Source organism: Schistocerca piceifrons, chromosome 3 (assembly GCF_021461385.2).
Source record: "Schistocerca piceifrons isolate TAMUIC-IGC-003096 chromosome 3, iqSchPice1.1, whole genome shotgun sequence".
Lineage (NCBI taxonomy): Eukaryota > Metazoa > Arthropoda > Insecta > Orthoptera > Acrididae > Schistocerca > Schistocerca piceifrons.
This window is the reverse complement of record NC_060140.1, coordinates 109,208,940-109,228,528: the sequence shown is the minus strand read 5'-3', so window position 1 is coordinate 109,228,528 and position 19,589 is coordinate 109,208,940. Positions and strand designations below refer to the sequence as shown.

The following is a 19,589-nucleotide window of genomic DNA, read 5'->3' as shown; positions in this document are numbered from 1 at the left end:
AGAAAGGAATTATAGTCCCGATCTTCAAGAAAGGGGATAAAAGGAGATGTGAGAACTACAGAGGAATCACCCTGCTATGCCACTGTGGAAAAATCTATGAAAAGATGCTGGAGAAGAGAATAAGAAGCAGTATTGAAAGTAGACTGCAAGAGGAGCAGTACGGTTTCAGACCGGGAAGATCAACAACGGACCTCATATTTGCGGTAAGGCAACTGCAGGAAAGGCACTATGAGTACGGGAAGGACTTAATCATGGCCTTTTTGGATATTGAGAAGGCGTATGACAGTATCTGTAGGGACAAGCTCTGGGATGTGCTGAACGCAAAAGGGATAGATGAAGAGATTACACGAAAAGTCAGAAAAATGTATGAGGGAAGTGAGAGTTGTGTGAAAGTGGGGAGGGAACGTACTGCATGGTTCAAGCTGGAAAATGGGCTGCGACAGGGAAGTGCACTTTCGCCTTTATTGTTTATTATTGTTATGGATGAAATCCTACAGCAAGTATCAGATGCAATTGGAGATCATAAAATGAAAGCAGTGCTTTTTGCCGATGACCTGATGTTATGGGGAAATTGCGTGAAGGAGGTGCAAGAGCAGTTAGATGCATGGGAGGCAACGGCAGCACAATATGGAATGCATTTCTCTGCAAAGAAAAGTGAAATAATCGTCACAACAAGGAAGAAGAATAGGCCAAATGTGGATATAACTTGTGGAGGGGAAAAACTACAAGTGGTAGAGAACTTCAAGTACCTGGGAAGCGTGATTGAAAGTAAGGGGGGAAACGCAATGGAAATAAATGAAAGATGCAGAAAAGCAGGGCAGTTCTACAAATGCATTAGGGGGCTTATTTGGAGCAAGGAGGTGCCACAGAAATCCAAGGGAATTATATACCGAACCTACTTTGTCCCCATATTGACATACGGAAGTGAGACATGGGTAATGCACAAAAGCGACAAAAGTAGAATACAGGCTAGTGAAATGAAGTTCCAGAGGAGCAGGTTGGGTGTAACAAGACGAGACAGATTGCGAAATTTGTATGTGAGGGAAAGACTAAAGGAGGAACCAGTACAGGACAGGATAGAAAAATCAAGACTGCAGTGGTATGGACACATGAAGAGAATGGATGAGGGAAGAATTCCAAAGAGGATGTTTGATCTGCAACTGGAGGGGAAGAGGCCCAGAGGAAGACCAAGAGATAGATGGGTGAAGGGAGTGAAGGAATGTGTGATGAGAAGAGGAGAGAACTGGACGAAGGTGGAAGAGGGGGAATGGTGGAAAGACAGAACACGGTGGAGAGGCTTGTGTTCCCGACAGACCCAGCCAGTGGCTGGAAACTGTCCAAGATGATGATGATGATGATGAGTACACACAAATAGGTATATGAACCCCTTATGGCCCAAGTTGTGTAACTTTATTTTTTTCTGATTTTCTTAGTAGGGTCAGGCTGTCGTTCAGCAAGTGGTAATATTTTCCATCACATTTAGAGTCATTCCAAACAGAAGATATTTACAAGAAAACATGAATATTTGACTACCCCGTAATTTGTACAATGGACATGTTGAATGTGAAGGAAAAGAGCCAGCTGCAGAAAACAATTATTGTAGAATTAATAAAAACGAGTTTAACTTGAATTTCTACACTCATCACAAAGACACTTTGTGAACAATGTGATACTTTGGCTAATAAACTCACCCATTCAACAGATAAACAAGAAAAGGTACAGCTTCAACAATACCACAAAATAGCATCTAGGCAAGGTTGAAAAGGTCAGGAGTCCATGAAAATGAACACTGAAAAGTCACTTTCTGAAAGTTCTAAATTTCCTTCCTTTCCTAAGTTTCTCTAATTTCCTACATTTCTTTTTATTCAAAGAATTATCAGTCCTTTTCTAGACTGATATGTCAAACAGCTTATTACAAACATAATTTATATGGTTCACAATTTGGGTCACAATGAGCTGTCATCATAACTAGGGTTCATGTAGTGCTGAGATAAGTTACTGTACTTATGCACATAATATACAGTCTGATGTGTAAATGTAGTTTTAACTAACATAGTGAACTCCTGATGAGGGTCATTGCAAGAGGGGGATGGCCACTTCTAAAATTTATATTAATGGATTTTTTTTTTAGATTTTTACCACATATTCTTAATATGATGTTTTCAGGGATCCAAGAATGATTCATTACTGAGGCGACAGGATCATAAAGGACCTAGGAAAAACACACATTGAACAGGTCACTTTCCTCAACAGAGACAAATTCAGACTAGGGTAGGCAGCAATCTTCGGTTGTTTGCTGATGCTGCATAGTAAGGTGTCAAAGTAAAATGTGATTAATGGCAGCTAACTCTAAAATCTAAGAAAATTTACATTAATGTGGATGAGTAGGAAAAACAAACCCATAATGTTCGGATACAGCATTCTCCTTGGCACAATCACGTCGTTTAAATATCTGAGTGTAACACTGGAAAATGATGTGAAATGGAATGGACATTTGATGAGGTAGTGAAGATGAAAGGTTGACTTTGGTTTATTGGGAGAGTTCTAGAAAAGTGTGGTTTATCTGTAAAGGAGACTGCATATAGGATGCGAGTGTGACCTATTCTTGAGTACTGCTCAAGTGTTTGGGACCTGTACCAGCTTGGGTTAAAGGAAGATATCAAAGCAATTCAGAGGTGAGTTGCTAGATTTGTTAATGGTAGTTTCAAACAACATGCAAGTGTTACTGATATGCTTCGAAAATTCAAAAGGGAATCACTGAAGGATGGAAACTTTATTTTGAAGAATACTATTCAGAAAATTTAGTGAACTGGCATTTTCAGCTGACTGCCAAATTATTGGGGTTGGTTGGGTTGTTTGAGGGAGGAGACCAGACAGTGAGGTCATCGGTCTCGTCAGATTAGGGAAGGATGAGGAAGGAACCATCCCGGCATTTGGCTGGAGCGATTTAGGGAAATCACGGAAAACCTAAATCAGGATGGCCAGACGCGGGATTGAACCGTCGTCCCCCCGAATGCGAGTCCAGTGGGCTAGCCACTGCGTCACCTTGCTCGGTGCTGAATTATTCTACTGCCTCCAACATACATTGTGCACAAGGACCATGAAGATAAGATACGAGAAACTGGGGCTCATATTTAGGCATACAGACAGTCGCTTTTCCCTCACTCTAACTGTGTGTGTAACAGGAAATGAAATGACTCGTAGTGGATTGCAGAGTTGCAGAGTATCTATGTAGATGTTGACATAGAAGTCAAGAAATTCAATGGTGTACAGGATGATAAAACAAATAGAAAAACAAGTGGGGTCAAATGGTCAAACCTGAGAAGAAAAGTTCATTCTGAAAAAATGAAACCATTCTGGAGAAGGATGAATGAAAAGACAAATAAATAGTCATCTCGCTGTGGTCATTAGTTGGCCATAAATGCAACTAAAGAAGTAAACAATAAATTAAAAGCATGTTTATATGCATGTGAATGTTTGATGATGAACTGTAAGCATCACAGGATAGAAAAAGAATGGGTGCAACACCACCAACAGAAGACGAAATTATCAAACACAGAAAGAAATTAAAAAATAACAAAGCCTCTGGGGAGGATGGAATTGTAGCCGAATTTCTCAAAAGTCTAGGGCTTATTTCAAGAAAGAAGCTAGTAAGAATTATTCAAATTATATGGGTCACCAAAGAAATCCCAGATGATTGGAATTGTGCCTTAATATGCCCATTACATAAAAAAGGAGACAAACATGATGTGAATAATTACAGAGGAATTTCTCTACTCTCTGTGTCATATAATATATTATCAGCTTGTATTCTTGAAAGGGCACAACAACTGCTAAACCCAAAATCGCAGATTTCAAGCGGGTTTAAGGCCAAATAGATCATGCCCAGAGCAAATCTTAAACCTAAAATTAATCACAAGAATAAGGAAGACGCGAGGCAAGCCTACAGTGTGTCTTTGTCGACTTCAAAAAGACCTATGACTCAATCCACACACCCTCACTATTTAGGATTCTTGAAGAAAAAGGATTGGATAGGAAAATACAGAAAATCATTCAGGAGACATTAACAAATACAGCATCCAAAGTGAAATTTATGGGAAAACTTCTAAAACTATTTGAGATAAAAACTGGTGTTAGCCAAGGTGATGGGTTATCGCCTTTGTTGTTCAATGTAGTTCTAGATAGAGTCATGGAAGAATGGGAAAAGAACCTTGAAGAAGAAAACTGCTGGATGCCAATTTAATTATGGGAAAAAAAAGAAAAAGAAAAACCTACAGTACGAATCCCCTACTTAGCCTTTGTGGACGATCTCACAATAATGGCAGATCCTTGTGAGGTGAGATGGCTATAAAACAGATAGAAATTCTAAAAGAATGCACAGAGAAAGTCAGCCTGTAGATGTCATTTGAAAAAAACAGTGTTTACAACAACAAATTTAGAAATTTTCAAATTACAAACCAAATATGGAGAAATTAACAGAATGTCACACTTTAAATATTTAGGAGAAACTATCTTTGAAAAATATGAACAACAAGAAAGGCTACAAAAAGCTCTTAAAGGTTTAGAATTAGTGCAAAATCTCTATAATAAAAAATGCTTATCTGCAAATGCCAAAATTAGACATTACAATACAGTAATTAAACCGTCAATGTTATATTCCAGCAAAACCTTGGCACTAAACAGGTAAACTGATATAGAAAATCTAAAGAAAGAAGAAAGAAAAATAATTAGGAAAATTTTGGGACCAATATGGACTGAGAATAGATACAGACTACAGAAAACCTCCAAAATTGAAGAATATTCTAACATAGAGACAGACATGAGGAAAAGACACCTCAAATTCTATGGCCACATAATGATGCTTCCTGAACACAGACTAATAAGAAGAATAGTAAAATACATAGATTTCCTCGCTAATGGAGGAGAATGGGTCCAAAATGTTAAAAAAGCCTTGGAATTAGCCAACATCATCAAAAAAGAAATAGACATGAGGAAAAATTTTACAATAAAAGTAGAAAAATGGGAGGTTAAACCAGAGACAAAAGCCCAAAGATCTATGTAGATCAACACCTTCAGCCCATTACATGCAGTCTCCCATCCTTTATCAAAGACGCCAACCACTTTCTTGAACACCTGGAATCCTTACCCAATCTGTAACCCCCGGAAACCATCCTTGTAACCATTGATGCCACTTCCCTATACACAAACATCCCGCATGTCCAGGGCCTCGCTGCAATGGAGCATTTCCTTTCACACTGATCACCTGCTACCCTACCTAAAACCTCTTTCCTCATTACCTTTACCAGCTTCATCCTAACCCACAACTTCTTCACTTTTGAAGGCCAGACATACCAACAATTAAAGGGAACAGCCATGGGTACCAGGATGGCCCCCTTGTACGCCAACCTATTTATGGGTCGCTTAGAGGAAGCCTTCTTGGTTACCCAAGCCTGCCAACCCAAAGTTTCGTACAGATTTATTGATGACATCTTCATGATCTGGACTCACAATGAAGAAGAACTCCAGAATTTCCTCTCCAACCTCAACTCCTTTGGTTCCATCAGATTCACCTGGTTCTACTCCAAATCCCATGACACTTTCCTCGACGTTGACCTCCATCTGTCCAATGGCCAGCTTCACACATCCATCCACATGAAACCCACCAACAAGCAACAGTACCTCCATTATGACAGCTGCCACACATTCCATATCAAACGGTCCCTTCCGTACAGCTTACCGTATTTACCCGAATCTAAGCTGCACTTTTTTTCCGGTGTTTGTAATACAAAAAACCGCCTGCGGCTTAGAATCGAGTGCAAAGCAAGCGGGGGTTCTGAAAAATGTTGGTAGGTGCCGCCACAATTAACTTCTGCCGTCGAATATATGTAGCGATACACAGGCATGCTTTGTAGGCCCAAAGATAAATACTGGCACCAAAACCCTCTGCGTCAGTAAAAAAAAAAAAAAAAAAAAGTGGAAGAAAAGCTTTTTTTCTCCGCCCCGAGTGTCGACCACTGCATTTTCATACATTATCCAGCAAAGTAAATACCAATTCCGTATTGTTCATCTTCAAATGTAGCAGAATTTCAATGTACTACGAAAATCCGACTGGCAAGACTGTTTGGGATGTTTGTCAATATGGCCAACTATACATTTTGAATTTTTTCCTACCTGTGAGAAGAGATGGTTGCTAATAGGAACCTGATGAAATGTGAATCACATACAGTATTCTCTTCACCATAAGAATAATACGAATGTAAACATTTTGCCATGTATTCTTTCGTGTTTGCTGCTATCTCATTTAAATCCTGTCTGCCTAATAAACTACAAAACTAGAGTGAGACAACAGCAAACGCGGAAGAATATACGTATCGTGTCATGTTTATATTCGTATTACTCTTATGCCTAATAGTGATACAGACAGAAATGAAGCATGGCAATTGACTAGATTTTTGACTCTAATTTCTGTGCATAATGTAATGTACTAAAGAGGTACTCGCAAAGATTTTCAAATGGAAAAAATTTTCGCTAAATTCTCGTTCAGAACATCTTTTATCATACGCAGTCTATTATTTGGTTCTTGTTGATCATTATCAAAGAAAGCAGCAGTGTAAGTAACAACAAATAGCAGTGTCTTGCCACTGTTTCGCTAATGAGACGATTCCTCTCTCTCTCTCTTTTTTTGTAAGCGGCGGTAGCGCGCACAAAAGCAAGCCATGCCGCAAGCGGCGACAGGCCGTAAACACGCACTATCAGAATGCGACAAACAACGCATGACACTGTACAGTAATGCATTTTCAGCTTAGAGTGACATAAACACCTATAACATAGAAAACGCAGTTATCAGATCAAAGCCAAATAAGCAATCGATTCAAACCAGACGAAGCATGTGAAAAAGGGAGGGTACCCGTATAAATACGGATGGAGTGCCTGACGCCTAGCAATGGCTACCTGGTAAAGCTTAACTGCTAAGCTTACGACTCGCACCAAACTACTGTAGGTGTTGCGTCATTTATTCGACCTAAATTGTGTCTCATATTACAATGGACCAACTTTGTTTCGATTTGGAGGTGTGGCCTAAAACTTTTCTCTCTCCTTGAATTTCGAGTCTCAAATTTCAGGTGCGGCTTAGATTCGGGAAATTTTTTTCCTTTATTTCGAGTCTCATTATTCAGGTGCTGGTTAGATTCGAGTGTGGCTTAGATTCGAGTAAATACAGTAGGTCTTCGTGGCAAACGAATCTGCTCCAGTCCTGAATCCCTTAACCATTACACCAATAACCTGAAAACAGCTTTCGCATCCCGCAACTACCCTCCTGACCTGGTACAGAAGCAAATAACCAGAGCCACTTCCTCATCCCCTCAAACCCAGAACCTCCCACAGAAGAACCCCAAAAGTGCCCCACTTGTGACAGGATACTTTCCGGGACTGGATCAGACTCTGAATGTGGCTCCCCAGCAGGGATACAACTTCCTCAAATCCTGCCCCGAAATGAGATCCATCCTTCATGAAATCCTCCCCACTCCACCAAGAGTATCTCTCCACCGTCCACCTAACCTTTGTAACCTCTTGGTTCATCCCCATGAAATCCCCAAACCACCTTCCCTACCTTCTGGCTGCTACCCTTGTAACCGTCCCTGGGGTAAAACCTGTCCCATGCACCCTCCCACCACCACCTACTCTAGTCCTGTAACCCGGAAGGTGTACACGATCAAAGGCAGAGCCACGTGTGAAAGCACCCATGTGATTTACCGACTGACATGCCTACACTGTGAAGCCTTCTATATGGGAATGACCAGCAACAAACTGTCCATTTGCATGAACGGACAGAGGCAGACAGTGTTTGTTGGTAATGAGGATCACCCTGTGGCTAAACATGCCTTGGTGCACGGCCAGCACACCTTGGCACAGTGCGACACCATCCGGGTTATCTGAATACTTCCCACTGACACCAACCTATCAGAACTCCGGAGATGGGAACTTGCCCTTCGATATACTCTCTCTTCCCGTTACCCACCAGGCCTCAACCTCTGCTAATTTCAAGTTGCCGCCCCTCGTACATCACCTGTCATTTAACAACATCTTTGCCTCTGTACTTTCGCTTCGACTGACATCTCTGCCCAACCTCTTTGCATTTACATATGTCTGCCTGTGTCTGTATGTGTGCGGATGGATATGTGTGTGCGTGCGAGTGTATACCTGTCCTTTTTTCCCCTTAGGTAAGTCTTTCCGCTCCCGGGATTGGAATGACTCCTTACCCTCTCCCTTAAAACCCACATCCTTTCGTCTTTCCCTCTCCTTCCCTCTTTCCTGATGAAGCAACCTTGGGTGGTTGCGAAAGCTTGAAATTTGTGTGTGTGTTTGTGTGTTTTTTATTGTGTCTATCTACCAGCACTTTCCCGTTTGGTAAGTCACAGCATCTTTTTTATATATATCTTTTTCCCACGTGGAATTTTTCCCTCCATTATATATTTACTACATAAAGGAGATACACTTTTAGCAAAACCCTCAAGTTCATTTGTACAAAATCTTAAATCTCCAAAAGTTCTTCCTTCAAAATTTTGATATAATGTTGCATTCGAATACTCACTTGTTTTTACATACCAACAGGAGCTCCATATTTTGTGAGTGTGAGTGTGAGTGTGTGTGTGTGTGTGTGTGTGTGTGTGTGTGTGTGTGTGTGTGTGTGTGTGTGCGCGCGCGCGCGTGCGCATGCGAGTCATACATTTATGTACCATATGGGACTCTTGTATGTAAAAAAGAGACGCACATATTTAAATGCAACATTATGTCAAAATTACACCCTAGGGCACATAAGTAGGTATACAGAAACACAAGCACTATGTCAAAATTTCAAAGCACTTGGTGAAGAACTTTTGGAGATTTTGAATTTTGTACAAATGAACATTTACATCTATATAGGGTGTTACAAAAAGGTACAGCCAAACTTTCAGGAAACATTCCTCACACACAAAGGAAGAAAATATGTTCTGTGGACATGTGTCCGGAAACGCTTACTTTCCATGTTAGAGCTCATTTTATTACTTCTCTTCAAATCACATTAATCATGGAATGGAAACACACAGCAACAGAATGTACCAGCGTGACATCAAACACTTTGTTACAGGAAATGTTCAAAATGTGCTCCGTTAGCGAGGATACATGCATCCACCCTCCGTCGCATGGAATCCCTGATGCACTGATGCAGCCCTGGAGAATGGCGTATTGTATCAGAGCCGTCCACAATACGAGCAAGAAGAGTCTCTACATTTGGTACCGGGGTTGCGTACACAAGAGCTTTCAAATGTCCCCATAAATGAAAATCAAGAGGGTTGAGGTCAGGAGAGTGTGGAGGCCATGGAATTGGTCCGCCTCTACCAATCCATTGGTCACCGAATCTGTTGTTGAGAAGCGTACGAACGCTTCGACTGAAATGTGCAGGAGCTCCATCGTGCATGAACCACATGTTGTGTCGTACTTGTAAAGGCACATGTTCTAGCAGCACAGGTAGAGTATCCCGTATGAAATCATGATAACGTGCTCCATTGAGCGTAGGTGGAAGAACAAACTAAAATGAGCTCTAACATGGAAATTAAGCATTTCCGGACACATGTCCACATAACATCTTTTCTTTATTTGTGTGTGAGGAATGTTTCCTGAAAGTTTGGCCGTACCTTTTTGTAACACCCTGTATAAATAATAATGTAAATGTCCGTCTCGATAGCGTAGCGGTAGCATTACCACCTATCATGCAGGAGGCCTGGGTTCGATTCCTGGCAGGGCACTGGGTGTTGTGTCCTTCATCATCATTTTCATTATCATTGACTAGCAAGTCACCGAAGTGGCGTCAACTAAAAAGGACTTGCAATGCCACGGCCGAACTCCCACGAATAGGGCCTCCCGGCCAACAATGCCATACGATCATTTCATTTCATTTCATAATGTAAATGTTCATTTGTACACACTTACTTGAGTGTCACACATAGTATATAAATACACATGTAATAATTATTGGGAAAATCAATAAAAATGTAAATGTTCATTTGCACAAAAGCATAAATCACCAAAAGTTCTGCACTAATTACTTTGAAATTTTGACACAACACTGCATTCATATATATGTACCTATTTTATAATATATATTTTATGTAAATATATAATTAATACATAAAGGGAAAATGTAATTATCAATAATCTCAAAAAGTTCGTGACTGATTTACTTTAAATCTTTACATAATAATTGAATGAACAGCATTGGAACATCGTTAGAAAAGAGGAAAGTTGTATTTACAGAAGGAGATGGAGAGGGGGGGGGGGAAGAGCAGATGGACATAGAAAGAGGGGAGGGGCACAGAGAGAGGGTGGACCAGAGGAGATAGAGAGAGAGAGAGGGACGGGGGGGGGGGGGGAGATAGAGGAGAAGATGGAAGAGAAAGAGAGAGGAGGAGATGAACAAGGAGATGGCGAGGAGAATGAGGTTAGGACATGTATACAGTTCCCTTACATGTTAGAAATGTGTGATTTCTATTTTTTTTCTTTTCTGTTTAACTAGACTCAGCCAAGGCAAAGTGTGGAAGTGTGAGCAGGAACATCTAATAAATAAACAAGAGTTTAGAAGGTTTTCAAGGCAGAAGAAATAAGAAATCAGGAACAACATAGACAGAAGAAAAGGAAAGACAACAAGGAGAGAGGATGAAGGAGTATGGAGAAAATAGTAAACAATAAAGAAAGAAGAAGAATTGAAGTCGTTACATGATCCTAGTCGATCAATACAAAGATAAAAATAAAATTAAATCAATGCCATGTCTTCTCCAACTAAGCATTAAATGCAGCAGAGTACAAATGGAGGCCCCATTTGGGGGAGATCGGCCACTGCATTGCAAGTCCTACGAAATTAAACTAAGAAGTATAAGTGAATTAAAATTAAATTATATTTTACTCAATTGCATTTTTTCATCTGTTAATTTTTTAAATATTTCTTAAGATGTTTTAAAAGTATTTTATTTCTTCAAATGCTTTAATTTCATTGGTCCACAACCTGACAGTTGTTATGTTAGGACTCTTCTGCTATTGGATGCAGATTTGGCAATTTTATGTTTTAAATGGTTTACTTTTAATTTAATTGGTTCACAACCTGTTATTTGTTATGTTTGTCTTTTCTGCTATTTTATGCAGATTTTAGCAATCGCATTTTAAATTTCTTACCTTATCATTTTACTTGTCCACAACCTGTCATTTGTTATGCCTCGAATTGTATGCTATTAGACACAGATTTTGCTAGTGGGTATGTATTTTGGCTTTTGGCTTGTGCTGTTATTTATGTTAGCATTCTGTCATGTGAGTGTAGCTTGGTTGCGCTTATTCTGTTAAAAGTCATTCTATTTCTTTTTTCTTATTTGCTTGTTAAGATGAACATCTTTCATATTACTCTCAGGTTTAACCTACATTTCTTCTGAATTTTTTGGCATTCATACAGCCCCCCCCCCCCCCCCCCCCCCCCCCCACATGAACCATGGACCTTGCCGTTGGTGGGGAGGCTTGCGTGCCTCAGCGATACAGATAGCCGCACCGTAGGTACAACCACAACGGAGGGGTATCTGCTGAGAGGCCAGGCAAAGGTGTGGTTCCTGAAGAGGGGCAGCAGCCTTTTCAGTAGTTGCAAGGGCAACAGTCTGGTTGATTGACTGATCTGGCCTTGTAACAATAACCAAAACGGTCTTGCTGTGCTGGTACTGCGAACGGCTGAAAGCAAGGGGAAACTACGGCCGTAATTTTTCCCGAAGGCATGCAGCTTTTACTGTATGATTAAATGATGATGGCGTCCTCTTGGGTAAAATATTCTGGAGGTAAAATAGTCCCCCATTCGGATCTCCGGGCGGGGACTACTCAAGAGGACGTCGTTATCAGGAGAAAGAAAACTGGCTTTCTACAGATCGGAGCGTGGAATGTCAGATCCCTTAATCGGGCAGGTAGGTTAGAAAATTTAAAAAGGGAAATGGATAGGTTAAAGTTAGATATAGTGGGAATTCGTGAAGTTCGGTGGCAGGAGGAACAAGACTTCTGGTCAGGTGACTACAGGGTTATAAACACAAAGTCAAATAGGGGTAATGCAGGAGTAGGTTTAATAATGAATAGGAAAATAGGAATGCGGGTAAGCTACTACAAACAGCATAGTGAACGCATTATTGTGGCCAAGATAGATACAAAGCCCACACCTACTACAGTAGTACAAGTTTATATGCCAACTAGCTCTGCAGATGACAAAGAAATTGAAGAAATGTATGATGAAATAAAAGAAATTATTCAGGTAGTGAAGGAAGACGAAAATTTAAGTCATGGGTGACTGGAATTCGAGTGTAGGAAAAGGGAGAGAAGGAAACATAGTAGGTGAATATGGATTGGGGCTAAGAAATGAAAGAGGAAGCCGCCTGGTAGAATTTTGCACAGAGCACAACTTAATCATAGCTAACACTTGGTTTAAGAATCAAGATAGAAGGTTGTATACATGGAAGAACCCTGGAGATACTAAAAGGTATCAGATAGATTATATAATGGTAAGACAGAGATTTAGGAACCAGGTTCTAAATTGTAAGACATTTACAGGGGCAGATGTGGACTCTGACCACAATCTATTGGTTATGACCTGTAGATTAAAACTGAAGAAACTGCAAAAAGGTGGGAATTTAAGGAGATGGGACCTGGATAAACTGAAAGAACCAGAGGTTGTACAGAGTTTCAGGGAGAGCATAAGGGAACAATTGACAGGAATGTGGGAAAGAAATACAGTAGAAGAAGAATGGGTAGCTTTGAGGGATGAAGTAGTGAAGGCAGCAGAGGACCAAGTAGGTAAAAAGACGAGGGCTGGTAGAAATTCTTGGGTAAGAGAAGAAATATTGAATTTAATTGATGAAAGGAGAAAATATAAAAATGCAGTAAATGAAGCAGGCAAAAGGGAATACAAACGTCTCAAAAATGAGATCGACAGGAAGTGCAAAATGGCTAAGCAGGGATGGCTAGAGGACAAATGTAAGGATGTAGAGGTTTATCTCACTAGGGGTAAGATAGATACTGCCTACAGGAAAATTCAGGAGACTTTTGGAGATAAGAGAACCACTTGTATGAACATCAAGAGCTTAGATGGAAACCCAGTTCTAAGCAAAGAAGGGAAAGCAGAAAGGTGGAAGGAGTATATAGAGGGTCTATACAAGGGTGATGTACTTGAGGACAATATTATGGAAATGGAAGAGGATGTAGATGAAGATGAAATGGGAGATATGATACTGCGTGAAGAGTTTGACAGAGCACTGAAAGACCTAAGTCGAAACAAGGCCTCCGGAGTAGACAACATTCCATTGGAACTACTGACGGCCTTGGGAGAGCCAGTCCTGACAAAAGTCTACCATCTGGTGAGCAAGATGTATGAAACAGGCGAAATACCCTCAGACTTCAAGAAGAATATAATAATTCCAATCCCAAAGAAAGCAGGTGTTGACAGATGTGAAAATTACCGAACAATCAGTTTAATAAGCCACAGTTGCAAAATACTAACACGAATTCTTTACAGTTGAATGGAAAAACTAGTAGAAGTCGACCTCGGGGAAGATCAGTTTGGATTCCATAGAAATACTGGAACACGTGAGGCAATACTGACCTTATGACTTATCTTAGAAGAAAGATTAAGGAAAGACAAACCTACGTTTCTAGCATTTGTAGACTTAGAGAAAGCTTTTGACAATGTTGACTGGAATACTCTCTTTCAAATTCTAAAGGTGGCAGGGGTAAAATACAGGGAGCGAAAGGCTATTTACAATTTGTACAGAAACCAGATGGCAGTTATAAGAGTCGAGGGGCATGAAAGGGAAGCAGTGGTTGGGAAGGGGAGTGAGACAGGGGTGTAGCCTCTCCCTGATGTTATTCAATCAGTATATTGAGCAAGCAGTAAAGGAAACAAAAAAAAAATTCGGAGAAGGTTTTAAAATCCATGGAGAAGAAATAAAAACTTTGAGGTTCACTGATGACATTGTAATTCTGTCAGCGACAGCAAAGGACTTGGAAGAGCAGTTGAACAGAATGGACAGTGTGTTGAAAGGAGGATATAAGATGAACGTCAACAAAAGCAAAATGAGGATAATGGAATGTAGTCGAATTAAGTCGGGTGGTGCAGAGGGAATTAGATTAGGAAATGAGACACTTAAAGTAGTAAAGGAGTTTTCCTATTTGGGGAGCAAAATAACTGACGATGGTCGAAGTAGAGAGGATATAAAATGTAGACTGGCAATGGCAAGGAAAGTGTTTCTGAAGAAGAGAAATTTGTTAACATCGAGTATAGATTTAAGTGTCAGGAAGTCATTTCTGAAAGTATTTGTACGGAGTGTAGCCATGTATGGGAGTGAATCATGGACGGTAAATAGTTTGGACAAGAAGAGAGTAGAAGCTTTCGAAATGTGGTGCTACAGAGAATGCTGAAGATTAGATGGGTAGATCACATAACTAATGAGGAAGTATTGAATAGGATTGGGGAGAAGAGAAGTTTGTGGCACAACTTGACCAGAGGAAGGGATCGGTTGGTAGGACATGTTCTGAGGCATCAAGGGATCACCAATTTAGTATTGGAGGGCAGCATGGAGGGTAAAAATCGTAGGGGGAGACCAAGAGATGAATACACTCCAGATTCAGAAGGATGTAGGTTGCAGTAGGCACTGGGAGATGAAGAAGCTTGCGCAGGTTAGAGTAGCATCGAGAGCTGCATCAAACCAGTCTCAGGACTGAAGACCACAATAACAACAACACATCCTTGTACCTTAGTTCTTGTCCATGTCATGTCATGGTTACACAGGTGCACTGTATCAGCATTAAATAAGTGTTGGATATGAATGTAGGCTTTTTCTTGCAGACTGTTATATCAGGTTGTCAGCTGATTTGCACTTTCTGTAGTGCAGGGTCATTACTTAGCTTCTATTTGGTCTAGCAAATGACTTTCACGTAATGTCCTATGGTGCCTTTATTTTTATAGACTGCATGCATTCCCTGTAGCAGTTTTGGGACAAGAGGAATTTGCCCAAACTGCAACAGAAAGCTGGTGTTCTTTGCATCCATAATTTGGAATGTTATTTGGTAGTCCATATATTGGTTGGGGAGAGATACATGCAGGAATTACAGGGAAGCGGCACCAAAAATTGTCTTCCCAGAAACACACACAGGCATAGATGTGCGCATGTTAAGAATGTTGTGACAATTCTGAATCATTACTTGAATGTTAGTTCCTGTAGTTTGCGGTCTGTGGGTTGGTATTTATCTTTTCTTCACAATGGTACATAACAATGCCAACATGGTTGCGACAGTTATTCTTTCTTTGAGCTGACTTCCTTTCCAAAGAGCTGAATTTTAAAATGCAAGTCCTCGTCACATCAGGAGAAGGAAATTAGTTCATAACTCGGCAGTAGAATGAAAAACTTGTCACACCCACATATTAGAACTTACTTGACACAATACTGAGACAACTCGATTACATATGTCTTTCTCACACCAGCTCAGAAGACTGACAGACATGGAGATTGGCAAAAAAAAGACAAGTGAGGTACATAAAATAATTGCTATTTTTGTTCTTCAATTTTCTGTCAGCATAGGTATAACCACGCATCCCTATGATATCTTTGCCGTACACAGACTGTGCAAATATTTATTTATATGTAAAGGCCATTTAAAGAATCTACACCACCACGTATGATAGACATTTGCCTACTAGTTGTCTGGGCATGAGCGTGATGCCCTAATACTGCTAGGTAGGTTTTTTTTTTAATCATTTTGTCAAGAATTTGTAATTAATTTATAATTAAACTTTAGTTTTTTTAAATTTCTTAATTGTTTAATGGAGTAGGTTAGAACTGTTGGTTTACTTCAGATTTCTGATACACCTGATGATGGGGGAACTATTTATAATGACTTCTGTCAAGTAAGACTTTTGTGAATAAAGTATTTTATAAGTGTGGTGTATTTGTAATATAAATTACAACCAATACTAAGATTTTGGAGGAGGGGGCAGTCATGTTTTTTTAAGACACATTAAATTATTCTAACATACAAACAAGAATTTCAGCTAGACATGATGAACAAGCTGGGCACGTCATTTTGATAAGAAAAATCATGGATAGCTTTGTAAAACTTACCTCGGTTGTAATTTTTAGATGTTCCTTTCTTGTACCAATTATGGGCTGAAGTTTTTCCTTTCTTGTACCAACCAAGGGATGAGGTTTCTTCTTGAACAAGACTCCAACCATCAGGGCAATGAGGGGGATCTGGACACGCTGGTTCTGTTTCAGTAACAGAGAAATTAATAGGTTTGATAACTAACATGGACATTATTTACCACAAACCACACTGTAGCAAGAACTATTTTGAGAGGAAACAGTAATGCTTTTCTAGACACATCAAATCATTCACTTCTACATTTACATCTATACTCTGCATACAATTGTGTAGGGCATGGCAGAGGGTACTTCCCCCTCTAGCAGTTATTAGGGTTTCTTCCTGTTCCATTCATGTATGGAGCTCAGGAAGAATGATTGTTTGAAGGCCTCTGTGCATGCAGTAATTATTCTATCCTCATGATCCATACATGAGTGATATTCCTAGAGTCATCATTTAAAGCAGCTTGTTGAAATTTTGTTAACAGACTCTCTCAGGATAGTTTATGTCTATCTTCAAGAGTCTTCCAGTTCAGTTCCTTCAGTATCTCTGTGAAACTCTGTCATGGATCAAAGAAACCTTTCACCATTTGTGCTGTCCTTGTCTTTATATGTCCAATGTCCCCTTTTAGTTCTATTTGAGCACTATTCTAGAACTGGTGGCACGAGTGGTTGTAAGCAATCTTCTTTGTAGACTGATTGCACTTCCCCAGTATTGTACCAACAAACCAAAGTCCACAAACTTCTTTACCCACGACTGAACCTATGTCATCATGCCATTTTATATACCTATAAAGTGTCACACTCAGGTACTTGTATGAGTTGGCTGGCCCCAACAGTGACTCATTCATATTATCATCATAGGATAACATGTTTTTTTAATTTTGTGAAGTGCACAATTTTACATTTCTGAACATTTAAAGCAAGTTGTCAATCCTTGGACCACTTTGAAATCTTATCAAAATCTGACTGAATATTTATGCAGCTTCTTTCAGACAGTATTTCATCAGAGATAACTGCATCATCTGAGGTTATTATTAATATTGTCTGCAAGGTCATTAATATACAACATGAACAGCAAGAGCCCTAGCACCCTTCCCTGGGACACACTTGAAGTTATTTCTACATCCAATGATGACTCTCCCTCCAAGATAACATGTTGCATCCTCCCTACCAAAAAGTCCTCAATCCAGTCACAAATTTCACTTGACACCACCCTATTAGATCGTACTTTTGACAGTAAGTGTAAGTGTAGTACTGGGTCAAATGCTTTTTAGAAATCAAGACGTACTGCAACTACCTGACTGCCTTGATCCAAAGCTTTCAGTATGTCATGTGAGAAAAGTGCGAGTTGGGTGTCACACAATCAATGTTTTTGGAATTCATGCTGGCTGGCTTTGAGGAGGTCATTTTGTTCAAGATATCTCGTGATGTTTGAGCTCAAAATATGTTCTAAGATTCTACAACAAGTTGAAGTCAAGAATGCTGGATGGTGATTTTGTGGATCACTTCTACTACCCATCTTGTAGATGGGTGTGATCTGTGCTCTTTTCCAAGAACTGCTGGGCATGGAGTTTTGTTTGAGGGATCTACAAAAGATTGTAGTTACAACAGGGACTAACTCAGCTACAAATTGAGTATAATTTTTTAATTTTTTTTATTTTACATGTCTAGTTCCATAGGACCAAATTGAGGAGCAAATCTCCGAGGTCATGGAATGAATCAGTACATGAAATTACAACATAAAAGTAATAACAGACAAAATAAAAAGTTTATGGGAAAAAAAATAGACAAGCCATAAGGAATCAGTTCAATTTTTCAAGGAACTCCTAGACGGAATATGAGGAGTGACCCATGAGGAAAGCCTTCAGTTTCAATTTGAAAGCGTGTGCATTACTACTAAGATTTTTGGATTCATATGGTAGCTTACTGAAAATTGATGCAGCAGTATACTGCACACCTTTCTGCACAAGAGTCAAGGAGGTGAAATCCAAATGCAGATTCAACTCTGCCTAGTATTAACTGAGTGAAAATTGCTAATTCTTGCGAATAAGCTGATATTGTTACTAAGAAATAACAGTAAAGAATATATATATTGAGAGGACAATGTCAGAATACCAAGAATAGAGAACAAGGGTCAACAAGACAAGAGATTTGCGAACTTACACCAACTGATGCCCAAACTGCCCATTTCTGAGCCAAAAATACCATTTGAGAATGGGAGAGGTTACTAATAAAATACCATACGCCATAAGTGAATGAAAATAAACAATATAGACTACTTTTTCTGTTGAAGTACCACTTACTTCAGACACTATTCAAACAGTAAAAATGGCAGTGTTAAGTCTTTGAACAAGATCCTGAATATGGGCTTTCAATGACAGTTTACTGTCTATCTGAACACCTAGAAATTTGAATTGTTCAGTTTCCATTTATATAAATAAGGAACAGGAGTGGCCCCAGCACTGATCCCTGGGGCACTCCACATTTGACTCTACTCCTATCAGACCCCACATCACAGCCATTCTCAGCACTGTGAGTAATGAGCTTTTGCTGCCCATTGTTAAAGCAAGAGCTGAACCAATTGTGAGCTACTCCCTGTATTCCATAATGGTCCAACTTCTGGAGCAATATTTTGTGATCAACACAATCAAATGCCTTAGTTAAATAAAAATGATGCCTAGCATTTGGAACTTTTGTTTAATGCATCCAGCACCTCACAGTGAAAAGAGAATATAACATTTTCAGCTGTTAAACTGACTTTATATCATCAACCTTGCTGCTGCTAACCAGACACTTCCTTCACAACTGACCATATGGTTTTAATTTTATCCTGTGAATTAGCTAGTCTATTTGCATACCACATACTCTTTGCCTTCCCAATAACAGTTTTAAGCTCCTTACAATACAGTTTGTAATGCACTACTATAGCTTGATTGTGACACTTCTAACATTTTGATATAATTCCCACTTTGTTCTACATGACATCCTTATCCCACTAGTCAGCCACCCAGACTGCCTTTTACTGCTACTACACTGTTTAGAATGTTCTAACGGTAAGTAACTTTCAAAGAGCATGAGAAATGTGTTAAGGAAAGTATTATATTTGTCATCTATGTTACGGCACAATAAAGATCCTACCACTCTTGTTCCTTAATGAGGTTTAAAAAACACTCTATTGCCATTGGATTAACTTTTCTACATAGTTTGTAATTATATATAATACTTGTTTGAGTACAAAAACCTTTTGGTGTTAAGATTAGTGCATCATGGTCTGAAAGGCCATTGACCCTTTTACAAAGAAAATGCCCATACAGTAATGAAAAAATATTGTTTATGGCTGTGCCACTGTTCCCCTGCACCCTGGTTTGAAAAAAATACAGGCTGCACAGGATCATATGAGTT

The 19,589-nt window shown here is 39.6% G+C and overlaps 1 protein-coding gene across 1 annotated transcript in view; it reads right to left on the bottom strand.

The window, feature by feature from the left end:
* Positions 1-19,589, bottom strand: part of LOC124789901 (hemocytin-like) — a 543,737-nt gene that overhangs the window by 158,697 nt on the left and 365,451 nt on the right. Inside the window, exon 51 of the mRNA XM_047257418.1 lies at positions 16,167-16,310. Within this exon, the coding sequence (XP_047113374.1) occupies positions 16,167-16,310 (144 nt within the window). The remainder of the gene's footprint in view (positions 1-16,166; positions 16,311-19,589) is intronic.